The sequence below is a fragment of the Hemicordylus capensis genome, chromosome 13, assembly GCF_027244095.1.
Source record: "Hemicordylus capensis ecotype Gifberg chromosome 13, rHemCap1.1.pri, whole genome shotgun sequence".
Classification (NCBI taxonomy): Eukaryota; Metazoa; Chordata; class Lepidosauria; order Squamata; family Cordylidae; genus Hemicordylus; species Hemicordylus capensis.
Genome location: NC_069669.1, coordinates 9,871,479 through 9,897,960, shown reverse-complemented (window position 1 = coordinate 9,897,960; position 26,482 = coordinate 9,871,479). Strand labels below are relative to the sequence as shown.

Genomic DNA, 26,482 nt, shown 5'->3' with positions numbered 1-26,482 from the left:
ATGGTTCAGTATTTGAAATGACCAGCTCAGTCCTTTTCATTCAATGCTGTAAAACTAATCAGTGTATGTTGGGGTTACCCAAAGGCATCATTAATGCATTTGGGTAATGCACCATTAGTGCATCATCAGTCTCTGGGATTCTCTGCCACTTGATGTGGTGATGGCCACCACCTTAAATGGTTTTAAGTGGAGCTTGGACAATTTCATGGAGGATAAGTCTAGTAGCCGCTTGTAGGAGCTTGGAGGCCATAGGCTGTCGGCCACCTCCAGTCTCAGAGGTAAGATGCCTCTAAATACCAGTTGCAGGGGAGTAACAGCAGGAGAGAGGGCAGGCCCTCAACTCCTGTTTGTGGCTTTCAGCGGAAATTGTCTAACGTAGGAAATTCATGGCCACAAAATATGTAATTGGAAAAAGCCTTTTCCAAGCTTTTCCACTGGCTTGGAAAAGGGTTCGATCAATTCATTTAGGGGACAGATCGACCAAATGACTTATAGGCCGTGAAAGACAAATGAAACTTCCAAACCCAGAGCCAGTATATCTCAAAGTACCAGATGCCTATCTGCACTTTTCTGGATGTGTCTCTTGTTCTATGCCTCTCTAAATTAATCTCTGGATTAAGCCCTTGGTCTTCTTTTGCTTGTATAGAGCAGTAAATCATCATCAATCATCATCATCATCATCATCCATCTTCCTCTTCCTCTTCCTCCTCTTCTTTACTTCTTCCTCTTCTTCTTCTTCTTCTTCCTCTTCCTTCTCTTCCTCTTCCTCTTCCTCACACGATGCCATTGCAATTGGCAGGCTTGAACTCTCCTGACCAGCAGATCTTCTTGAGAGTTCCTGATGTTATCCCTCGCAAAGATCTTTTGTGTCTCTCTGCAAAAAAAAAAAAAGAAAAAAGAAAAAAAAGCAGCATTGGAATTCCTTTGGACAAAGAGAAGCAGAAAAAAAAGAAGGGAGGAGGAATTGAAAGTGGACAGCTGGTGGAGATGCAGCAGCAAGTCATAATTCCTCAAACACTGAAAAGGCTGTGACCCTGTCCACACTCACTGGGGAGTGATTCCCACTGAACTCATTGGCATTTAAAAGGCTCTCTTGAGGCCTTACGTTTTAGCCCATTCACACATTATGTTCAGTGCAGATACAATCTGTACAGCTCTGTTTTCGTTCTGAACCCACTGCTACTGCTTTGGCTACTGCAAAGATTCATAGGCCGCTTTTCGGCAAAAGTTCTCAAAGCAGTTTGCACAGAAAAATATACATTTATTTGTATTTTAATTTGGTTTTCGCATTGATATTCTGCTCTTCCTCCGAGGGGTCCAGAGCAGTAGACATGGTTATGTTTATCTCCACAACAACCCTGCAAGGTAGGTTAGGCTGAGCGATAGGGTGACAAAGAGTCACAAAATGCGTTTTGACACTGAATGGGGATTTGAACTCAGGTCTCCCCAGTCCTAGTCCAATGCTCTAACCACTAACAATCAATCAATCAATCAATCAAGATGGTTCCCTGTCCCAAAGGGGCTAGTAATCACAAAAGATAACCAGCAGCCACTGGAGGGCTGCTGTGCTGGGGATGGATAGGGTCAGTTGCTCTCCCCCTGCTACATGTAAGAGAATCACCACTTTGAAAGGTCCCTCTTTGCTCAGTAACAATCTGGTCCGATTGTTAATCTCTGTTAATGGCTATTCACACATTTCAGTTATTTATTGTTTATTGTTTAATTTCTATACCGCTTTTCATTAAAACAATCTCAAGGCGGTTCACACAAAAGTTAAAACAAGACTACTAAAATTACACAATTAAAATATCAGCTAGAATATAAAATCTTCATTCCAGGTGCAAAGAGCAGTGCATGTGGCCTCTCCTCTGCATTTTTGGAGGGTCCTCCAATCCCTGTGGATGAACGCATGTTCAGTCCTTCACATGAAACAGTGCAGATGTGTGTAGTGTAACTTGTGAGCAGCCCTCGTGTGAGGTAGTTATAGATGACCACGCATCTATATTTGCACCGGAAGAGTGAACCATTTCACCCTCCCATCCCCTATAAATAAGAGGAGTGGAGAGAGCTGGTCTTGTGGTAGCAAGCAGGAATTGCCCCCTTTGCTAAGCAGGCCTTGCCTTGGTTTCACTTTGGATGGGTGACAACATGCGAGCCTTGTAAGATACTCCCTTTGGGGGATGGGGCCGCCGTAGTTCCATGGGAGGGAGGGCATCTGTGTTGCATGCAGAAAGCCCCAGATTCAGTTTCTAGCATCTCCACATAGCAGCTGGGAGAGACTCTTGCCGGAAACCTTGGAGCCAGGGGCGTAGCAAGGCAGGAGTGGGCCCAGAGACAAGATTTTAAAATGGCCCCACTGAAGCTCAGCTCATGAAGTAAAGAAATCTTAAATGAGGCTGAACAGTGGTAACCAAAAGCCTAGAACATCATCCTAAACTATTTTTGTAAATTGTGGACGATGCAAGTCATTTCATGGTCCTAGAGAAAGGCAAGCTGTTCTGGTAGCTCCAGGTCTCAACACTCCCATCAGTTTCAGAGGATGAATACAACTGAAGGAAGCCCGAGCTGGGGGAGTCAGTCGTGTGATTTGCCTCGGCGGGGGCAAGGCAGTGGGCCCCCAGACAACTGTCTCCCCTTGCCCAATTATAGTTACGCCCCTGCTTGGAGCGCTGCTGCCAGTCAGTGTAGGCAGTACTGAGCTAGATGGACCAAGAGTCTGACTCGGTATGGCAGCTTTCCTGTGTTCCTATGTAACAAAAAACATTTTTAAAAGAAAAAGAAAAACCACACACACACACACACACAACCTTTCCTCCCAGTAAGAAAAATCCACAAGATTGGCCACGATATTTCCTCCCAGTAAGCTTTCCTCCCAGTAATAAAAATCCTTTCTTACTGGGGATTTCTTACTGAAAAAACCTTTCCTCCCAGGAAGAAAAATCCACAAGCTTGGCCACGATATTTTCTTGTCTTCAGCCCACCAAATGGAGAGTGGTTTTATTTTATTTTATTTTATTTTTAAAAAACCCAAACCAAAAACATGTTTGTTTTTAAGCACAAAAATGTGTGCTGAAAACTCTGCAAGCAATTTGCAGAAAAAATTCTTGCTTGCCAGCACGGAACTCCTCCTCCTCCTCCTCCTCCTCCTCTTCACATCTGCACAAAAATAATTTCACAGCAACTCTGCACTCTCGCCCCCTTCCTCCCCCCCCCCATCCCTTGATCACATTGTTCTCCAGACCACTATTTGTGAGTCTAGGGGAGAATCCCCCCCCCTTTCTCTCCATTCCGATTGGCTGAAAGTTTCCCAGCGGGCTTTGATTGGAGGACCACGCACGCCCCCACTCCATCCCACCCTCCCTCCACGGGGGTTGAAACTGACTAGAGATCAGTCACCATGAGAACCTTGGTCGAGTCGCACGCCTCCGCTTCTGCGCCTTATCCTGATTTTCTGTCACTGCAAGCGGAGGCGAAGATGGTCCCTTTAGGAGCCTGAGAAGAAGGGAAAAAAACTCACTCCCTGGAAGGCTCAGTGGTGCTGGGGAGATGGATGATGGAGAGAAACAGGCTGTATTATTAACTCCCCCAGCACATTCCAGGATGGTGCTCCAAAAGGATTCCTTCCCTTACATTTGATTCTCGCTTCCCCACACGCTCCCCGGCAAACCTTTCCTGTTCTGCCAGGAGAAGAGACCCCGCTGAAGAAGATGTCTTTGGTGCTGAGGCTTCTTTGCCTTCTCCTCCTGGATACAGTCCTTGGCAGTTACTCGGAAGACCAGTGCAGTTGGAGGGGAAGGTAAGGTTCATGGGGAGCTTCAAGTCCTGCAGCGGAATTCTGTCTGCAGCCCAAATCTGCTGCAGCTGGACTTGGGTTCACTCTCCAGTGCAAAAAGGGAAAGGGGAAAGGGAAAACCTTTCTGCATATGCCTCTCTTCACTTTCTCTCTTTGTTTTTCTTTTTGAATCTGAGTTGGAGATCTTCACACCTGTTGGATTCCGTGTTCTGGTGAATATGGAGGGAGGGGTGGAGAGCAGAGCAATGGAGAAGGAAGAAAGGAATTCGTTTTTGGAAAATTGCCGTTTGGAGGTGCAGGGAAATATACCCCTCAGGGCCCTTACGCAGCCTGAAGGTTTAGGTTTAGTGGGAGGCTGCCTCCCAAAAGTAGGAGGAAGCTTATCTGGCCCTCTTCAGTTGTAAATGCAAGGAACATTCAGTTATTTTTAAAGTATTTAGTTGTTTAAAAAAAAATTAGGGGGGCAAGCACCCTCCTAGTCCCCCATGGCTATGGGTCTGATACCTCTGCTAACTGAGAAAAGAGGCACCTTTTAAAGTGGTGATTCTCTTATATTTAGCAGAGGGAGAGAAACTGTCCAGCTCAGCATATAACCCCTCCTAGTGGCTGAGTTTGTTTGTTTTATTAGGAGCCCTTTGCAGACAGGGATCTATCTATCTATGCAGGAGGAGAACTGGTCTTGTGGTAGCAAGCATGACTTGTCCCCTTAGCTAAGCAGGGTCTGCCCTGGTTGCATTGGAATGGGAGACTACATGTGTGAGCACTGAAAGATATTCCCCTTAGGGGATGGGGCTGCTCTGGGAAGAGCAGAAGGATCCAAGTTCCCTCCCTGGCATCATCTCCACAATAGGGCTGAGAGAGAGACTCCTGCCTGCAACCTTGGAGAAGCCGCTGCCAGTCTGTGAAGACAATCCTGAGCTAGATGGACCTATTGTCTGACTCAGTATATGGCAGCTTCCTATGTTCCAAACTGCTTTGAGAGCTTTTGTTGAAAAGTGGTATCTAAATATTGGTAGGAGTGGTTGTATGCTATTAAGTAGATAGAAAGGCCTTGTTCTTTCCCCATTTGCCTTGGTGTAAATAGATTAAATCAATCCAGTTTGGCCTTTATAGTGGAAATGAGTGTCTTGATGCTAGTTTAGCATTTCCCTTGGGTGGATTTCCAGTTTTGAATGAAATTGCTGGATATTGTTTTTGCTAGCAAGTGGCCTTTAATTCAAGTTTTTCTATGGAAAATGGTTTACTGTTTTTAAAAAGAAAAAGAAAAAAGAAAGGTGTGTTGGACTGTTCTCCTGTTCTTTGAAAAAGCTTTCCCAGAAAGATGAGCACATACATATTTACCTTTCATTTAACTTTCCCCCCAGCTTAGCAAACATCCACATTACTGTGGACTTTCTGTTGTTATGAATGACATTCAGTGACATTCACCTGTTTTGGCTAGCTGAAAATCAATGCTAAAATTGAGGATAGTGCTGAAATTGATGGAGAATTCTTCTGGGAACCGATTGTCTCACTGTACTCATGGGACTTTTCACTGCAAGGAAAGAAACCGAATGATGGGAACCCCAAGATTCAGTTTTTTGGTGGGTCCCTTGATGCAATCAAAGGTGACTTCTATAGTCCATAAGCCCATTGAAACCATCACAGGGGACGCATGCACATGGTGATTTTGGGCAAGGCCAACTCCTCCAGAGATGGAAAACAGGTGATATCATGGTGGCACTTACAGCTTTATCTATGCTATCACTCCTTCTTTATCCCTACCTCCAAATGATTATGGTGAAATTGCAGTCATCTTTGCCCAGAGGAAATGGTCAGGGTCAGGTTAAGGGTGACAATGATCAACTGGTTATACTCTCTCCATGGAGGAATCTTCCTCACCGCTGATAGATTCTTGAAGTTTGCCTTGTTCCCTGTACAGCATCATTAGCAGAAGCGGCAGAGTGGTGTAGTGGCTAGAGCATTGGACTAGGGCCGGGGAGAGATAAATGCCAGAATCGACAAAATACCAGGCAGAATGCCTCTGGCTTCTAAAAGTACGCATTGCACCATGAGGTTCGATCAGAAATGGGTAGTTTGTTCCTTTGTTTGTGGAAGTTATTGCTTGCTGTAGTACAAGGTCATTTATGATAGTTGGTGGCGTGTCGGTCCAAGCAAGATAGTATCCACCTGTGTATTCATAGATTAAGACCCATGGGACTTTAAAATGCCGAATGGTACTAGCACAAAGCCTCGACCTTGGTCTTTTCCCCTAATGACTTGGTAGAAGACAGCTTCCTATGTTCCTCTGGCTCATTATAAGACCACTTCTTATATAGCCTTATGGTATTCAGGGTATACTGCTTCTGAATATGGAAGTTCCCTAGAGCCGTCATGGTTGATAGCCACTGATAGACCCCTTCTTCTCCAGGAATTTTTCTAATCCTCTCCACTGAGGTCTCTCAAAGGCTACTAGGCTTGATGGCTTGACTATCGGCTACCTCCAGGTTCAGAGGCAAGATGCTTCTGAATCCCAGTTGCAAGGGAGCAATGGCAGGAGAGAGGGCATGCCGTCATCTCTGGCTTGGGGGCTTCCCAGAGGCCACTGCGGGCAACAGGATGCTGGCCTAGATAGGCCTTGGGCCTGATCCAGCTGGGCTCTTCTTGTGTTCTTAATCTGGCTCATGGGTGAAAGAGACGACCTCCGGGTATGGCAATTTATGGGTCATCATGGCTGGAAGGGCGAATCGTGTAATTCTGATACGAGATCCAGATACGTGTATTTGAGATACGAGAGGCAATTTAAATTGGACTGGGAGAGGAAGAGAGAAGCGGCACCCAGCCGGCAAAGGAATCACTCGCTGACTGGGAGGGGGCAGTGATGGGCAGCCCAGATGATGCTGGCCATGCCCCTTGTGTCAATGTGCTTCTGATACTGGTGGAAGAGGCGTGGCCAGCATCCGGACACGGAAGTGCTGGCCATCGCCCACTCTCAGAGGGTAGCGGCGGCAGTGGGGTGTGTGCGTGCAAATGCTGTGGCAGGGGCACGAGGTGTGAGGCACCAACCTCCCAATGCCCCCACTTTAAGTCCAATTTAAACTGTATCTTGTATCTAAAATAACATATTTGTATCTCGTATCGGAATTACACGATTCACCCTTCCAGCCATGACGACCCCTGCTAACTGAGCAGAGACGCCTTTTTAAAGTGGCGATATTCTTTATAGAGTAGTGGGGGAGCAACTGACCCTATCCATCCCCAGCACAGCATCCCTCCAGTGGCTGTTGTTGGTGCCTACCTTTATGTTTCTTTTTTAGATCGTGAGCCCTTTGGGGACAGGGAGCCATTTCATTTCATTTATTTATTTATATTGATGTAAACCGCTTGGAGAACTTTGATTGAAAAGTGATGTGTAAATATTCAGATTTATAAATACACTTATCAGTACCTTGTACCAGAATTATAGGGATGGGGAGCGTCACAGTCCTGGGATGTTTTCCTTCCAGGGTCTCAGCAGGGCCACTGTTCTCCAAAGTTCAGATTGGCCGCTTCTGAGCTGTAGCATCTAAAGCTACGCCTGCAATCTGTTTAACCCACTAATTAATATAAAACGGCAGTCACCGACTCTTCCATTCACTGATCTGGATGTTTAGAGTAGACCCATTGAAATAACAGTACAGTATTTAAATTATAGGGCAAGGCTATGCATGTTTACTCAGAAGTAAGTCCCATTGAATTTAGTGGGGCTTACTCTCAGGTTGAAGCCACCTAATGGCGCAGCAGGGAAATGATTTGACTAGCAAGCATGAGGTTGCCGGTTCGAATGCCCACTGGTATGATTCCCAGACTATGGGAAACACCTATATTGGGCAGCAGTGCTATAGGAAGATGCTGAAAGGCATCATCTCATACTGCGCGGGAGGAGGCAATGGTCAACCCCTCCTGTAATCTATCAAAGGAAAACCACAGGGCTCTCTGGGCGCCAGGAGTCGACACTGACTCAACGGCACACTTTACTTTACTTACTCCCAGGTTAAGTAGGTATAGGGTTGCATATTCCTGACTTTTTGCAACAGAGTCCCCGCCACCATGATTACATCTATCTCAGTGGAGGGTGTGGCTGTTGAGGTGGGTGTGGTTATGGGGACTGTCATGGACAGTTCCGTGTACAGTTTTTATGTTTGTATTTTATATATTATAAATCAGATTTGTTTTCATTTTTTTGCTTAGTACTTGTAACGGTTATTTTTATTATATGCTTTTTAACTTTTGTAAACCCCCTTGGGATTGTTTTTAATGAAAGGGAGTATATAAATTTAACAATAAATACCCCACCACTGGCAAATTTGTGGTTGGTGAGGCATTAAAACCAATGGGAAACAGGGGGTTTGGGGAACCACGATTGTGAAAATACCTAAAAATACTAGAAAATCGGTAAAAACCAGCAAAAATCACCAAGAGTCAGCAAGAGGAGTGAGCAGATTGAACCTCTGGAAATTTTTTGAACCCCCCCAAAATCACTCAAAGGCATTTTAAATCATGAGGGGTCAGCAGGTCAGCAAGAGGAATGAGTGGATGGAACCTCTGAACGTCACAAAATCATGAACCCGCCTCCCAATACCTAAAACATCTCGCCAGCCGCGGATACTCGGGTCGCGGTTCACGAGACCAGTCACCATTTCCCACTTGTGGATACTCAAAGACTGTGATTGGGGGAACCATGATTGGCAAGGGAAGACTGGAGTCGGGAATTATGGGAGTTGTAGTCCAACATCTGCAATCCCCGCTGGTGCGTTTCCCAGAATATGGGAAACTCCTATATCAAGCAGCAGCGATATAGGAAGATGCTGAAAGGCATCATCTCCTACTGTGCAGGAGATGGCCATGGTCAACCCCTCCTGTATCCTACCAAGACAACCACAGGGCTCTGTGGTCTCCAGGAGTTGACACCAACTTGACGGCACAAACTTTCCTTTCCTACTACAAGACCAGCTCTCCTCCACTGGCCTGACCTCAACTTGCAAAACCACCGCAAAAGTGCCTTGGTACTTGGTAACTTGATGACCACAGCCCCCACCCCACTAACTCCTGTTTCTTAACTCTTTCAGTGGCCTGTCCCAAGAAGCAGGCAGCGTCGAGCAGATCTCCATGCACTGTGCTGAGGGGTCCTTGGAGTGGCTGTACCCGGCCGGAGCTTTGCGCCTGAGCCTCTTCCCCCGCCTCCCCACGGGCACCCCCGGCAGTGAGAAGAACCCCCGGCGAGTCACCGCCTGCATCAAGTCCTCCAGCAGCTTCAGAGGAGCTCAGATTTACTTGGAGAGGGACGGCGTCTTGGAGCTGCTGCTCTCGGAGGCCGACGCTGCCTTGCAACCCAAGGTGCGCTGCTTTAGCTGGCTGCCCAGGGAGAAGGTGGCCCTCTTCCTCCAGTCCACCTTGCATCAGGACATCAGCCGCCGGATCGCTGCCTTCCGCTACGAGCTGCAGGGCGACTGGAATTCCCGCTTTTCGTGGCCGTCCAGCAACCTCAGCATGGAAGGTAAGTTTTCTCAGATTGGAGTGCGGAGAGTCATTGAAATTTGGAGCTAAGAGGTGCCACGAAGTCCATTAGCCCATTCTCGCAACTTTTTGTGGGGTGGGTCGGAGCTAAGGAGAGATGTCACCCTGTATGCAACACACGGGCGTCACCTCAGCTTGGCTCTGCCAACCCGACCGATGGGGCGGAGTCACCATTGAGCGGACGGGTTCAAAGGACCTGGGCCACCGCCCCTCAAGGGCCGCGCCTGGTGCCCTAGACATGCCCCCCCGCGTCTGATGTCAGACATGGGGGGCTTGATTTAGCTTAAAAACGGAGCCTCACGGCCCCATTTTGGAGCTAAAAACCAGCCAGCGCTGCTTTTGCAGTGTGGCCGAAGCAACTTAAAGGCAGGGACAGCCACTCCAGCCGTGCTGCGAATGCAGTGCTGGCCAATCTAACTCCCAAACGGGGCCGTGTGGTCCCATTTGGGAGCTAAACCACGCCCCCATGTCTGATGGCAGATGTGGGGGGCGTGGCTAAATGCTCCCTGCAGCTGATGTCAGATGCAGGGAACAGGGCTAGCAGGGCCGCATCGGCAGCAGGACCCAGGCCGCTTCTGGTCTCCCTCTCCCCCTACCAACGGACACACAAACACAGCTACCCAGGGCTCCATTTCTGAACTCAGCAGCTGCAAGCCCCGCCCCTCCATGGAAGGTCCTCCAAGAGCACATACACCTTCCCAGCATGCTTTGCACGGCCAGCGGACTGCAAAAGCTTCATGACATCAGCTGCTGCCCTCCAATTGGCCATCAAGGAGGAGGCAGCAGACGCAGCCCTATCAAAGCTGCTCCAGCCTCAGGATCATAGACTCTGCCTTGCAGGCTAGCACACCCATTGACGGCACCTGCTCTAGCCACAGCTCTCTATGGTTCCCATGCAGGGGAGGGCGTGGCATGTGCTGGTGGCTAGGCAGAAGAGGCACAAGGGTTTTCACTTCTTCTCCACCATTGGTTTAAAAGGGGGGGTATTAATGCTGGGTGACACAGCTGGTAGAACCTGTGCTGGAGGGGAAAGCATGAGTTCTGACAATCGTGCAAATCTGGGTAGCATACCTCGTACCCTGATTTTAATGGTCACGAGAACCCATCTAGTGTTTCTTCAACTTCTGGAACCCGGCTCCTCCTCCCAAACCCAGCAATGATAATCTGTCCTGCATGTTAATATGTAGAGATCTTTGAACGGAAGGCAACGACTCCATTCCGATGCCAAGCCCTATGCTATGGCAACTTGGATTCTCAACTACGCAAACCATAGTTGAGAATCCAAGCCATGACTTGAGCACCAGAAGTCCAAGCTAACGATGGTTTAGAGCGGCTTGTCCGCTTTCCTTTCCCATAGTATGGCAGCCTTCAGGAGCAAAGAGGAAGGAGCCATGACTCTAGGCTAGTTCATAGGATCGAAATCCAGATCGGAGTGCCCAGCCAGGGTAGAAGAGTCAAAGGAGTAGGGGAACATGCATGCTCATAAGAACAGCCCTGCTGGATCAGGCCCAAGGCTTATCAGAGACGGGAGCTCAGTTGGAGAGGCATGCCCTACCCAGATTCTCTCTCCAGCTTTAACTTTTAGATCTGAAGTAATAAGAGTAGCCAGCCCACCAGAGTTTCTGCCTCCTCTAACACTTGGAGTAGCTGGAATCAAAAAGACATTATAATTGGGGAGGTCAAAACTATCCTCCATCCAAGTAAGAATATTAGATCATAACTAGAAATAAAGTTCACGAAATCAGGATCCATCCTTTTTTTTACGCCAGCCATTGGTGTTCCAAGAAAGAAGCATGAAGTAATCATGTGATTGTCAATTGGCGTTAGTGTATTGGCATGTTGTCATGTTATGCTCCGGGGGGTACAGGCCTTCTACAGGATAGAACAGGGCTGAACTCCCCTAAAAAGAATGGTCCAGTTGCGGATCTAATAAGTTTATTAAAGACTCATTTACTAGATTTTTAAACCGTGGTTGATGACTCTTCGTGGCCATCACCATGAGGAGAAGAAGAGGCATATGGTGTAGCAAACAGATGTGCGAATCTGTCAAAGTGGGGGTCGTCCGTTAGTGCAAACCTTGTAGTTGGCCTTTGTTTATCCTTAGTCATGAGTGCATCCACTCTTTGTGATTGAGCAGCAGGATCTCTGTGTTTTAATTGGGAGTTCTCAGAAAAAGAAATGCAAGTCCTACGGGGGCTTTTACTGCCCCTCCTTTCAGGATTTACGTTAGAGTTTGATCTTACGTCTACTGCCAAGGACTCGGTCCTAATCTTATGTACACTTTACTGAGGGTGAAGGACAAACAGTCCAATCCAGGGTTTTGGAGTGCGTGTAGGGGGCAATTTTGACCACCACCTCTCACATGTAATTAAAGGATTTGCCGATAATTTGATGTGAGTGACTTCGAAGTGGGCATATTAATATTAATAATAATAATAATAATAATTTTGATTATATTGTCTTTATCATGTTTTATGTATTTTAACCTGTGATTTTTAATATTGAAATGTGTACACCGCCTAGAGGTTTACACATCGGGCGGTGTAAAAATATATGAGATAAATAAATAAATAATAAATAAATAATATTCTTGGTGCATCTGCGCCTTCATCACACGTTGGAGGCCATGTTCATCTGAACCGTCTCAGTGTCTGAACAGGGCTTATGATTGTCTCCAGACACAGGAAAGGCCCTCTCTGATGCCAAGGGGCATTTTGGCCATAGGTCTTTTTAAACAAACAAACAAACAAACAAACAAACAAACAAACAAACAAACAAACGGCTTTATTTGTTAAAGTGTGTCGACCCCTGGGGCCCATAGAGCCCTGTGGTTTTTCTTTGGTAGAATACAGGAGGGGTTTACCATTGCCTCCTTCCGCGCAGTATGAGATGATGCTTTTCAGCATCTTCCTATATCGATGCTGCCCAATATAGGTTTCTTTCCCCATAGTCTGGGAAACATACCAGCAGCAGGGATTCAAACCAGCAACATCTGGCTTGCTAGTCAAGTCATTTCCCCGCGGCACCATTAAGTTAGCTACCCACAACAAATTGTTCTCTGAAGGGCTCGCAACACAGCATTAAAACATACAATAAAAACACCTCGCACCTTGAATCGTAACAGACAAAAAGGGAGAAGAGAAAGTGCAAAATACAAGACTCGTATTGTCGTGAGCTGCCCAGAGAACCGTTTGTTATGGAGCAGCTAACAAAGTTGTTTGTTGTTGTTGTTGTTTCCGTCTTGGGCTAAAGGGACTATGTCCATGCCCAGAGGCCGAGGTGCCAAAATCATCAAGGAAGGTGGCAACTCTGTTTGCACACAGGCATGGAGACGTTCAAAGAAATGGCTTGCTTTTGGAGAGGCTGTGAATGCCGTGGGCCTCCCTCCCAGCGAAGGGGAAGGTGGGATGGTAACCTGAGCTATCCGGAGTGTGCTCAGCAATCAGAAACACAAGGCCGGAGGAAGAACATCTAATCGGCCTCATCTCTTGAGCTAACAAAAGTCCAGTGTGCTGCAGCCCACAGGGAAGTCGGTGGCCAGAGCAGCTCAGCTGCACCAAAGATAAGGCCTCGAGGTGGTCGCCATAGCAACCCAGGCACCCGACCCGGCGGAGGAGGCCCGTATCCTTGGCCTGGCATTGCGCAACCACGATACGGAGGCACACCGCCTGGCGCTGGGTGAGGCACGCTGAAGGCCCAGCAGCCTGCGGCGTGGAATGTGTCCGTGTGTCACTAGCAGCACGGCTTTACTCATGAGTCGGCTCGGTCACACCATCCCCGACTGGGTAGGAGTCGGCCAAGTGTCCTCCCTCCTACTCAACCAGGTTTGGGAGGTGCGAGCATTGGCATTTTACTATTGTGTGGGGGTAAAAAGCGGAGAGGAGAGCTGGTCTTGGGGTAGCAGGCATGGCTTGTCCCCTTAGCTAAGCAGGATCTGCCCTGGTTGCATATGAATGGGAGACTAGAAGTGTGAGTACTGGAAGAGATTCCCTTTAAGGGATGGAGCCGCTCTGGGAAGAGCATCTAGGTTCCAAGTTCCCTCTCTGGCAGCATCTCCAAGATCGGGCTGAGAGAGATTCCTGCCTGCAACCTTGGAGAAGGCGCTGCCAGTCTGTGTAGACAATACTGAGCTAGGCTGACTCAGTATATGGCAGCTTCCTATGTTCCTAAAAAGCAGGGTAGGACACCGAGGAAGTGATCGTGAGTGAGGTTCCCGTGTGAGAGGCTCTTGACAATGGGTGGGGCTCCGTCCTACCCACTGCCTGTACCCAGCTATTTAATGAGGGAGGAGCCCTCATTAAAGAGGCAGAAGAACCATCCTACCCAGTGGAAGCCCCACAGATAATCTTCAAGCGTCTTCACAGATAATCATAAATTGTAGCAGGGGACAATGGGAGTTGTAGTTCATCAACATCTGGAGTGCCACATGTTGGGAAGCCCTGGTTTAATTCATACTGATTTCTGTTTTGAGTGTCTTTTCCTAATCTGTGTCATTTTACATTTCCCTTGGATGTCGAATAATCGCTGGTCTATGGCCGTAATAAATTCCATAAAAATAATAACTGGATTGTGAAGACTCCCCTTGGTTAAGTGGCTAATTGCTGATCTATGGCCATAATAAATATAGAGCCAGCATGGTGTAGTGGTTAGAGTGCTGGACTAGGCCCGGAATGACCTGAGTTCAAATCCCCACGAAACTCACTGAGTGATGCTGGGCCAGTCACGTATCTCTCAGGCTAACCTACCTCACAGGGTTGCTGAGAGGATAAAAATAAAGTATGTGGACCCCTCTGGGCTCCTAGGAGGAAGGGTGGGCTATAAATGTACTAAATAAATAAATTAAAAATAAATTAAACAGCAATAATAACTGGATTGTGAAGACTCCCCTTGGTTAAGTGACTGTTTCTGTTTGTTTGGAAGATGCAGGAACCTGCAGGCCTTGCAACAACACTGAGATCCTGATGGCTGTTTGCACTAGTGATTTCGGTGAGTACACTTAAGCCAGGCTTGCTTTCACCCTTCCTTTTTCCACACCACAAACTAGGGAAGCTGATGGTGAATGCAGATGTAACATTTCAGGAGAAGTCATGGTCTCTGTTCCCAGTAACAGGAATTCCCAGATGTTATGGACTACAATTCAGATGAATTCCCAGATGTTATGGATTATGGGAGTTGTAGTCAACAAGGACTGGGAATCCATTACAGGGAACACTGGTCACAGAAGGTGGCTTCACCCACATTGTGAGCAGAGGACTTCCTTCCAGCTTCCATAATCTGCACGGCAGGAGAGGTACTGAGTTCCTGAGAGGCATGGGTGTCTGGAGTGGGGCAAGAGGGGGCAGTTCTCCCCGCCGGCCGGCTTGAGCCAGTTTCCGTTGAATTCAATGGGGCATACTCCCAGGAAAGGAGGGTATCGGATTGCTGGCTTGGCCCCTCGCCTTTGCCGCTCATGCTGCTAGGCTGCTCTAAATATCTAGTGGACTGCATATGGCTTGATGAGTCACAAGCAGCTCAGTGGGAAAGCATCTGCGTTGCATGCAGAAGGTCCCAGCTTCAATCCCTAGAAGTATCTCCAAGAGAGGGCTGAGAGAGACTCCTGCCTGCAACCTTGGAGAAGCCGCTGCCAGTCTGTGTAGACAATACTGCGCTAGATGGGCTGAGGGTCTGACTCAGTAGAAAGCAGCTGCCTATGTTCTTAAGAATCCTTGTGCTGGGGTCTACCTTCCTTTTCTTTTTCAGATTGTATGCTCCTTGGAGACAGGGAGCCACCCCATTCCTTTTTCTGTGTGAACCACTGATTCTGAAAAGCAGTATATAGACCCCCACCCCCTTAACAACAGGGCTGTCCACAAGACCATAAACTGAGTAAGAGGCGAGTCCAACCCAGTATCAGGAGCTGTGGGCTCACTCCCGTTTTTACATTGTGTGTTCGATGAAAGGAAGGCAGGAGGCAGGGAGCTTGATTGTCCTTCAAGCCCCAGCTAGGTAGGACAGTTTTTCCACCGACCTCGTTCAGAAGGCTGGGGGTGGAATCTGGGTAGGGCATGTTCATTATATCCAGCTGGAGCTTGGCAGACAATCAAGCTCCCTGCCCCCTACCTTAGGGGCATAGGAAGCTGCCTTCTGCCAAGTCAGACCACTGGTCTCTCTAGCTCAGTATTGTCTGCACTGACTGGCAGCAGCTCTCCAAAGTTATGGGCAGGGGTCTTTCCCAGCACTACCTGGAGATATCTGGGGATGAACCTGGGACCTTCTGCCTGCTCTTACACTAAGCCATGGCCCTACATTTTACAGAGCTCACATGTAGGATGCATTCGCACATAACGCAGAACCGCAGTTGACTATGCCTGCGGTTCCACAGAGGTTACATCCAAATGTGGGGAACTGCAGTCGGGTGTGGCGACCGAACCGAGGGTTCAGGATTGGGACTCCAATCTGAACCTTCGGGTTGTAGTGAGTTTAGTTGCTGCAACCTGAGGTTCCAGGCAGCCTGTGGTACATCCGAATTCGGAACTGCAGGCTGCTGGCCTGCCGTGAATCTGTTAGCTCGGCTAACCCAACAGGATTTTACAACCCCCTTCAGCACTCCCTCTGAGAGTAAACAGAAAGCAGCAGCGAAACCGAATGAAGGAAAATAAAAGGCTCACAAAGCAAATAGTCAATGGATTAAGTCCCCTGAACTGAAACTAGGTACCCCCCTCTAACATTAGCTGAGTAATAAGTGGAAGGAAAAGACCAAACAAGGAATGAAACGGGCAAAGAACACAGAACAATGAATTAAGGGAACAATGCAGGAAAGTACAGACAAGGCAAACTGGGACACAGAAATGGTTGAAATTCAAGAGCATACTATTTGCAGCCAGCGAAGTTGCAAACAGCATCAGAGCAAAGAAAGACTGTTGAATATATATGGCTCAAGAGAACCAGCAGCCAATCAGGCTTCCCTGAGTCAGCACTTTGCCTTTCTTTCTTGGGATCTCCTACACCTGTGTGACTCCCACTGAGCCTGCCTCTTGAGACGTCATCTCAAGACAGGTGAAATCCCAGGCTCTTTCCCATCAGAGATCATGTCTTGCAGCTGTTGTGAATCCTCAGCTGCAGAGCCTGGTTTCTCTGCCAAATCCTGTGGCTGTGCCTCTAAGCCCTCACTAGCTGGTAAGTCCTCCTGCTCTTCTGAGTCAGAAGTCTGAGCCATGACATGGCCCTGGAACCAGAGTTGAGGGAAGAAACTCTTCCCTCAACTCCGGCCTGATTGGCTGTGTGGGCTGTCCTTCTGTCAAGAAGGAAGCCCCGCACAGCCAGCTCCCCTGTCTCTCCGCAGTCTTGCTGACTGCAGAGAGGCAGCTCTCCTGAACATCCGAATTTGGACGGGAGGGTGGGGGGACGGGGCATGGAACCGTGGGTCCATTGGATCCATGGTTCTGCGTTACATGTGAATGCGGCCGTAGTCTCTCATCCAAATGCAAACCACGGCAGACCTTGCTTACTAAAGGGGGCGCATCATGCTTCCTACTGCAAGGCCTGCTCTCTTATTGTATTTTATTCATCCATTCGTTCGTTCATTCATTTATCTATCATATTTCCATACTACCTGATATGTGCATCTCTAGGCGGTGTACAAAATACAAAATATTTAGAAGTTACACATCAAAATACATGGCAATAAAAACCATAGAATAAAATAGATATTAAAACAAGTTTTTAAAATGATTAAAATTCATTCTAATTCAAAGCCTGCGAAAACAGGAGAGTCTTGAGGTTCTTCCTGAAAACAAACCAAGAAGGAGAGGCTTTTCTTTCAGCAGGGAGCATATTCCAAGGCCCCGGGGCAGCCACAGAGAAAACCCGGTCACAGGTCGCCACCAAACAAGCCGGCGATGGCATCCTTAACCAGACCGCTCCAGAAGATCATAACATCTAACGCATGCACGCCCAGCTCCCGAAAAGGGGGACTAGGACTCGTCTCCTACCCAGTTAATGGTTGTGTGGACTGCCCTTAAGAATTCTTAATAATATCACGGCTTGCCCAAAGCCACCAAGGACTCAAAACCCCAGCTGGGTTGGAGGGTTGCTAGGATAAACTCTTGTAAATTGCACAACTTGCTCTCTCACTCATGGGAAAATGCCACAGACATGCTTCTGCATCAAGTGTGCAGCTGTGACAGCATTCCCCCCCACCCTCCGAATTCTCCATTTTTGCTGCTTAAGTAGCTGCCAGCTCCAGCAGCGAGACCTGTCTGTGGAGCAACCCAGCCCTGCGTGGCCTGTAGGGGTCTGCACCCGGGCACCTGCACAGTGGGCAGTTCCCAATTACTGCCCCTCACGCTCCGCTGACCTCCCGAGAAGAATGGGGACCGGGCAGGAGGCCCATTAGCAGCCCACTCCAGGGTTGCCCCGGCAACCGGAAAGTCAAACAGAAGAACAAGGGGATTTGCCACGCCAGATCAGCTCAGCATATCTGACAAGGGTTAATTCTTGCTGATGGGGAGGGAGCCGGCCCCACCTTCGCACAAGCAGGCTAATAGTGCAGTGCCTGGTATAATTGGCTAGATCCGATGGGTTCTCTTCACCGCTACCAACTCCTTTCTGCAAATGCAAGGATATTGGCTGATTCTCTTATTGCTTCCCATGGTGAAAACTGCAGTGCCTTGCAGACTGGTCTCTCTGTTTCTTCCCTAGTGCAACTTCCATCTTCCTTCCTTCCTTCCTTCTTTTCTTCTTTTCTTCCTCCTTTCCTCCTTCCTTCCTTCCTTTCTTCTTTCCTTCCACAGTGCTTTCAGCAGTCCATTCCTCAATACCTGCCTCTACTGCAGAAGGGCCAGCCCGAGACTCACCAGCCTTCCTGGACTACAAATCCCATCATCCCCCATAACATGAGATGATGGGCGTTGTAGTGCAGCAGCTAGAGAGCTTCAGGTTGCCCCCTGCTCTGCTACTTTCCTCTTCTCTATAATGCTCAGTTCAGACTTCAGCTATGTCCCCCCCCCCTTTTTTCTCTTTATTTCAGCTAAAACAAACTGAAACAAACAACAAAAAGGATAACAATAATCCTTACATAAGCAAAGGGGGGGGAGAAATATGGGGGAGACACCCTAATCATTTATATAATATATAAGAAGTATTAATTTTAATAATGGGAGCGAAATTCTTTGAAGGATATTACCCTTTAAACCACAAATAGTTCATTAAAATTAGACCAGATTGCTAAGAACGCCTCTTCTTTGCTATTTCACTGAATGTTCAAACAAACTTCAGCTATGTGCCTTTAAGACTTGCAGTCCTAATGTAGGGAGTGAGCCTCCCTGGTCTCAGTGGGACTTACTTAGATACAGATAGGATCGGGCTGTCTGAGTCTTTATTCTCACATTTGAAGTCAACTATGCTTAGAGAAGGGCCTCTGATGAAGATATTAACATATGGGCAGGATCATGTATTGGAAGGAAATCGTTGTTCAACTGCTTAGGGACTGGGGGAAGGGGAGTTTTCTTGACGATGTTATGGGCACTAGCCAATTGGCACTGTCCATGCCTGGTTTTCTTGCGGAATTGATTTTTCCAGAGTGCAGTCTTGGAGAGGAATAGCTATGTTTGCATTTCATGCTGTGGGGCTGCATCCAAATTGGTTCTGCCATACTACAAATGTCATGTCTTTATTCGCCTTTTACGCTATATACCTCAAGCAGGAACTGTTCCTTTTTATTGCTATAAGGCACTTTAAAAGCAACCGTATACATATTTTCTCAGCATGTTTAATGAAATTGACAATTGCCACCTTAGTCTGTGAGGTCTTTCACAAAAGCGGAAACGGTGTCCTACCCAGGTTTGGGAGCCGTGTGTGCTCCCAATTTTCAGTTCTGTGGGAGCAAGCCACCAGTTAGGCGGAGGGAGAAGTGGTTGTGTGGAAGCAAGGTAGGAGGGAAAGCCGGGTAGAAGTGACTGTGTGGAAGCCAGGTAGGAGGGAAAGCTGGGTAGAAGTGATTGTGTGGAAGCAAGGTAGGAGGAAAAGCTGGGTAGAAGTGATTGTGTGGAAGCAAGGTAGGAGGAAAAGCTGGGTAGAAGTGACTGTGTGGAAGCCAGGTAGGAGGGAAAGCTGGGTAGAAGTGATTGTGTGGAAGCAAGGTAGGAGGAAAAGCTAGCCAGGTTTCCCTCCTACCTTGCTTCCACACAATCACTTCTCCCTCCTACCCAGTTGTTTGTACCCACACAGCCCAAAAATTGGAGCACACAGAGCTCCCAAACTTGGGTAAGACACTTGTCCTACCCAGTTTTCAATTGTGTGGATGACCTCTGTGTTTCGATGCCATAGACTATCTAAATAACTTTCCATTTTCTCCCCTCCTTCACCGGCTCCTCCTTGCCAGTCATCCGTGGCAACATCCGGACAGTCTCCAATGACATGGAGCTGCAAGAATCCATCATCAGTGTGAGTGCTACGCGGATCCACCGCCAGAAGTTTGCCTTGTTCCAACCGGTTGGCAAATATGGGAAATCCACGGGCAGCATTCGTACCCTGCTGCGGTGTGGGGTGAAAGCCGGACCTGGCAGCTTCCTGTTCACGGGGTGGCTACATTTCGGGGAAGCGTGGCTCAGCTGCGCCCCCCGCTACAAAGACTTCCGCCACATCTACGAGGACGCGCGTCAGGCTCACGAAAACCCCTGCGAGGTCTCGTTGGACTGATCCAAGGAGGTGGGAGGCAGGGAGAGGGAATGAAGCCCTCCCTTAGATTTTGGGAAGTGGGGGTTGCTGTGCATCATGGCTGTGGCTGTAGACACCCAACTGAGTGGTGGCGGCAGGAGCTATCTTTGAACACAGAAGGGAGAGGCTCTCTTTCCCCCCCAAAGGAGCTGACCTATCACTTCTGGGTCATCTCTCCACCAGAGTTAGGCCAAGAAGAATTAAAGGGGTTACTGTCTGCTTAGGCTGAGACACACCATGTGTAAGAGAAAGGGAATTAATTCCATAAATGAAGGGACATCTCGCTCTCGACTTCCCACCCGCCGGCCACTTCGTGAACCACAAATGCCCACAAAGAGGATTGATCTTTCCATTCTGTGACTCCTGCAGTCAAATGGCACCAGTTTCTGGGACCCAGGATTACTTCTCGGTTGGTGACTGAAACCATAAGGAGAATGGGATTCTCGTGCTACGAAATGCAATCTTGATCCTCCCCCGCCCCACATTGTGACTTTGTCTTCAAGTCAAATGAGATGTCTGCTAGGAGGTCCAACTGGAGATAGACATGTGCACAGTTTTGCTCCGCTGAACTTCTTTTCCCATCAAACACACGTCCAGTCTATTGCAGGGAATGGTTCTAGTGGCTCTCTGCACATTCCCCGGCCCCAAATGAAGTGCTGTCTTCTAAGAATGTGCAGAAGGGGCAACTGATAGGTTGATGGCCAGATTCAGGTCTTCCGTCCACATCTGATGGATTTCCAGCCTAGCTGCAATTATCCGCTCAGGTGCTTGGGGAGGTAATCGTGTTCTGTACCTCACCACCCACTGCTGTCACAAAAGACCCCCGAATGAAATCTTGGAGAGCTGCTGCCAGTCAGTGCAGACAGTATTGAGATAGATGGACCAAGGGTCTGACTCAGTAAAAGGCAGCTTCCTGATTCCTTTTCTCCTCCTCTTTTGTGTGCTGCTGCTGTGCATGGGATCTGGGTACCTCCTCTTCTATCGTCTCCAGTTCCTTACCAATGTGGCAGGGGGAGGGGGGACCAGAACATATTTGCAAGAATCGGATCCAGTTTCTACTCTCACTGCTATCCTCCTTCTGTCCCTCTTTCCCAAGCTGGTTCCTAGGAAATCTAAAGTTCGGCGGGGGGAAATGTGTGCCCTCCTGGTTGTGACAGTAGAATGTCCTCAGCTCTGCGTGGAAACCATGCTGCTAAATCCAAGAGATGTTTAGAAGGTCGGGGAGGAGAGTTGGTCTTGTGGTAGTGAATATGAATTGTCCCCTTTGCTAAGCAGGGTCAAGCTTGGTTTGTTTTTGGGTGGGAGTACATGTGTGAGCACTGTAAGATAATCTAAGGGGATGGTCATAGCTCAGTGGAGGAGCATCTGTTTTGCATGGAAAAGGTCCCACACTCAATCCCTGAAAGCATCTCCAGGTGGGGCTGGGAGAGTCTCCTTCCTGAAACCTTGGCGTGCCACTGCCAATCAGTGTGGTCAGTACTGAGCTAGATGGACCAATAGTCTGACTCAGTATATGGCAGCTTCCTATGTTCCTTTTGTTTAATGGTCAGGACCTCAAAGGATATCTTCTCCTAGGCCAGTTGTTTCCATCTGTATTCTGAGGAACTTTGGTGCTCCTTGGAAAATTATCATGAGTTTCCCAACAGGGAGATGAGTAATGGAGGACAAACGTCCTCTATAAAACAGAGGAACATAGGAAACTGCCTTATACTGAGTCAGACCCTTGGTCCATCCAGCTCAGTATTGTCTACCTAGACTCGCAGCAGCTTCTCCAAGGTTGCAGGCAGGAGTCTTTCTCAGTCCTGTCTTGGAGATGCTGCCAGGAAGGGAACTTTGAACTTTCTGCATGCAGGTGCTCTTCCCAGAGTGGCCCTATCCCCTGAGACATCTTACAGATATCTGACAAGACAGCTTGGCCTGGTTCACACATTTGTTCAAATGAAGTTTAATGTGGGTTGCTGACCCTGGTGTGATTGTATGAACCCACACTAAGGTGATTTACGACCTGAGATCAATCTGAGTTTCCCACCTAGGTGTGCGTTCACACAGTCACACTAATGTTGGTAACCCATATTAAACCTAGATTTGAATAACTCTGTGAACCAGGCCCTAGTCTATACCTATCGGCCATCCCATGCAACAGTTTCATGGCAATAGTGCTTTTGCAGACATCAAGTTAGGGGAACTCTCTTTTATCATGCTGTCTTGGTCTGCTCTTACAAGCCCACTTTCAGCAAGCTACAGGAAGGTAACCTTACCTGAGACTTCCTGTTCCAGACTTCCTGGCTCTGTTCCCAATTGCTTCCCCCTCTGGAACCTGAGTGTCTCCATTTAGTTCCGTTACTCGTGTGACACATCTTTCCTCTTTGAAAGCACCCCCAGTCAATATTCAATTAACTTTCACAATTCTTAATGCCTTTTAACCCACTTCGCTTTTTCCAGAGCTTGCTAGCACTTGACCATGCTGGAGGTTTTGCGAAGGAATCGTTGGGTCACGTAGATAGCAAGGCAATTCACCTGATCAAGAACCGGGTAGGAAAGGCATTGACAGAGGCCGTCTGTTAAATGGCAGCTGCATTCAAGGGCTCTGTCCTGGCCAGCAGGTGTATCCAGTTGCCGAATGAGATAGGAGGGAAAGCCTTCCAATGCAACTTCTGTTTAACAGGCCTTCACTGTCGATGACAAAGACAACGAATATTTATATTCCGCTTTTCAACAAAAGTTCCCAAAAATGGTTTACACAGAGAAATAAAAATAAACCACTCCCAAGAACCAGTTTACATAGAGAAATAAAGGAGAGCTGGTCTAGGGAGGAGAGCTGGTCTTGTGGTAGCAAGCATGAACTGTCCCCTTTGCTAAGCAGGATATACCCTGGTTTGCACGTGAATGGGAGACTACATATGTGAGCACTGTAAGATCTTCCCCTTAGGGGATGGGGCTGTTCTGGGAAGATCACCTCCATGCTTGAAGGCAGAAGGTCCCAAGCTCCCTCCCTGGCATCTCCAAGATAGAGAGAGACTCCTGCCTGCAACCTTGGAGAAGCCGCCCGCTGCCAGTCTGTCAATACTGAGCTAGATGGACCAATGGTCTGACTCAGTATAAGGCAGTTTCCAATGTTTCTAAATATTCAGTGTCTCTTACCTTGTTTTTCCCTTGCAGATGATCAAAAATCGGGAGCATGGGCAGTTCCCGAAACACTTCTCCTACCCTATTCTTGATCATGTGGCCTGCCTTCCCATCTTCACAGATGCTGGTGTCATTAAAAAGGCAACCTAAGCTGGATTTTTTCAGCTCTCGTGCTCCAAGTCCCAACTTTATATGGGTGACAGGGAAACCCAAAATGGCTGGCCACTCACCCATGGCTGAACCTTTTGCCGTGTGCAGAGGTTCTTCTCAGCAGTCAGGATGATGCGTAAAGGATTCCTTGAAGGTCAGAGATCCGGGGAGAGGTGGTTGGTGAGTTCAGCTCGACGGTCCCTTTTCTCAGGTGGATCTTGTAACACGTCAGCCCAATTATAGTTTCACCATTGCTTGGAAAGTTCCTGCCTCAAAGCTGTGAATGAACTGGATGATAGCCGGTGCAATGATTTTGTGGACATGGACATTTGACTGAATGGGTCAGTTTTACCCAGGTTTAGTTGGGCAGCCATTTCATGAAATCTGTCTCCAGGGGGCATTTTTGAAGAAGCTTGTGGAAGGGACAGGTACACTTGTGGAGATCTCCCACAAGTCAAGATCAGGGAGAACAGAATTGTAATCCATGTGTTTTATCTGTGAGAGAAAATGTGTTAGCTTTTGAGCCTCTTCTGTCATTTTGCCCTTGCACGTCTTCTTTCGGAGGCGGATACACACATTCCAGTCCCAATATGGTGTTGTCACAGATATTTATAGATGCAACACAACTGCACAAAGGTAGTGGCCAAACTGTGATCTGCAAGAGAGCCTTGAAAGATTAAGTCGGTATAGTGGATGTATACGACTGCGTATAGCTAGTGCCATCATCCCAAATGAGAGAGTAAGGATGTTGTGGAATTCCCCACTGTACTCCACACTATGGACAACAAGCATGGGGAATCCAAGAATAATTATTATATGCCCTGACCACCTAGGCAAAGGGGACAATGGGACATCAGGAGTCAATGTTAATGTGGCAATCCAGCTATCGTTAGGATGATTCAGGCCCATTGTCAGGAGCTGACTGAGAAAATATATGTGTATCTTTTTTTTTAGTATAAAAGCAAATTATTAGGGATGTGAAAATTAATGCGAATTTGAATCGATTTGTCTTGAATCGTGATCCAAGTGATCCAAAACTCAAATTGAATCGCCCCTTAAAGGGGCAATTTAATTCGAATCAAATTTTCAAAATTTGATTCAAATTCGATTTGACAGCCATTTGGCACATTTACAAAATCATTTAGGCCCCCTGATTGGTTTTTAAAAGGTGTCAAAACAGGGTCAAATTGATTCAGATTCAAATTGAATTTTCAGACCAGATTGAAATTTGAATGAATTTTCAAAATTCGATTCAAATTCAAAATTAAGCGAAAAAATTGTTTTGTGCACATCTCTACAAATTATACTTCCAGTACTAATCTAGGGACAAATCCTGTGACCCAGCTATCAAACGGTTGAGTAACATTGCTCAAGAACGTGCCTGCATCTTTCAGAGGTAAAATAAGAATCATTTCTAAATTGATTTGTATAGAAAAGCCAGTCAGTTATTCAGGGATTCAGATTCTGTTTGCAAGCCCCTTGATGTAGGCCAGTTGATCTGTATAGAAACCTCATGGAGGCAAGTCTTTACACCAAATGAAAGCCGATTTCCCAAGCAGTAGTGAAAACCCCCTTTTTGTCTGGAATGTGCTGCCTGTTCATGTAAGGCAGGATAGACAACAGAAGGGAGCCAGTCTTAAATTCTTACCCATCCACATTTTCTATGTACATTCCAGAGAATGTAGGTTAAACATTCAAATTATAGCTATGAGATATGCAGGAACCAGTTTAAGCATCGCTCAAAAAATTAGCCCAAGGCTGCAATCCTTTGCATACTTACTTGGGAGTAAGCCTCATTGAACTCAGTGGAGTTTACTTCACATAAACATGCACAGGATTGTACTCTAACTGTGCCCACATATGACCATAAATCAGTGTTATATTAATCCAGTTTAACTTAAAACCACAACAAATCTCAATGTAAACAAACCCTTAAGTTACTTCTCAGTCCAGGATTTCTTTTAAAATATACATGAGGATAGAGGAGTATCAGATGTGCACTAAAGTTATAACGATACCAAATTTATTATTTTGTTTTTTTAAGTCTAAATTTTATTGTGATGTTTATATGTATGTGTGGTTTCTTTCTTTCATTTTCTTTTTTAAAAAGTGAACTGTTAATATAAAGTGAACCTCCACAGCTAGAAAGACACTGCCAGGTATATTTTGGCCAGTAGTGGTGATTTTTTTTGAAGAAAATGCTGAGCAGATCTGTAATATTTTAAATATAGTTTTTGTACATATTGTTCATGTCTGTGCACAGGTCAAAAGACAAATCTTACTCTACATCGCTTGTAACAGTGAGATTTATTTTTCTGTTATGTGTTCTTTTTTAATCTTTTATTTGTCTTTTGAGGGGGGTTATATTAAAAAGATACATCAGAGTTTTTAGTAACTCATGCTTGGATTATAATGATTTTTCTCACTGGTGGATTTTGCCTCCCGCCCCCACCACCCACAAAGTGGTCTTCCAGCAAAACTAATGCAGTACTAGAAAAATCTGGAAGATGTTCAACTAAACATTTCTTTGTCTTGGGAAGCAGCCGCAGCAGAATAATTTAACAAGAGCTGGAATGTGTATTGACCAAAGATGAGACCAGAGCATTAATTTTATCACCTGAGGCGGAAAATTCCAATGAGGTGCGAATGTTCATACACACACTCACACTGCAGTACAAAAACAATTGCAATAATAAATAACTGACCAATTGCCACTCTTTCTTAGCTTTCAGAATTTTATTTACGAGCACATTTTGATCATGCCCCCCTTCTGAGGAGCTCAGCACTGGTCGTTTTCCGTCTGCCCATGGTAGCATCACAACAAACAGGGCCTTTTCGGTTGTGGCCCCTCGACTTTGGAATTAGGGCTGTGCACATACTGATTCACAGTCGAACCAGTCCATCACAAACTGGGCAGTTTGGGCAATTCAGGCCCAAACTGCTGTGAACCTGTTTGAGCTGGTTCATCAGTTTAACCAGCCTGTCAGTCCGACAAACCAGTTCACAGAGCAGCGATTCAGTCCGAATTTGGACCGAGCGACTGCATGTGGTCCACGAACTCCCCTATTTGGACCGCCTTCCTGGAAGCGCTTTGCCATGCTCCCTCTCTCAATCTTTTTAAGAAATAACTGAAGACACATCTTTTTAGAGAGGATTTTAAATATTTATACTCTGCTTATATCT

The 26,482-nt window shown here is 47.0% G+C and overlaps 1 protein-coding gene and 1 long non-coding RNA gene across 3 annotated transcripts; one reads left to right on the top strand and one right to left on the bottom strand.

Annotated features, from left to right (window-relative positions):
• Positions 1–489: 489 nt before the first annotated feature.
• On the bottom strand, positions 490–3,652 carry LOC128336755 (uncharacterized). The gene is made up of 3 exons (XR_008312070.1): positions 3,631–3,652; positions 3,406–3,492; positions 490–874 (listed from the first exon to the last, which is right to left on the bottom strand). It is a non-coding gene; the product is annotated as an uncharacterized LOC128336755 (long non-coding RNA).
• On the top strand, positions 3,405–26,016 carry METRN (meteorin, glial cell differentiation regulator). Of its 2 annotated transcripts, none has more exons than XM_053276857.1 (4): positions 3,405–3,796; positions 8,881–9,308; positions 14,255–14,314; positions 19,689–26,016. In XM_053276857.1, exons 1-4 carry the CDS (start codon positions 3,708–3,710, stop codon positions 20,003–20,005), a joined length of 894 nt encoding a protein of 297 aa, XP_053132832.1. In that variant the 5' UTR covers positions 3,405–3,707; the 3' UTR covers positions 20,006–26,016. The 2 variants fall into 2 exon arrangements, with proteins under 2 accessions (XP_053132832.1, XP_053132831.1); XM_053276856.1 differs by having other exon boundaries at positions 14,249–14,314.
• Positions 26,017–26,482: the final 466 nt, after the last annotated feature.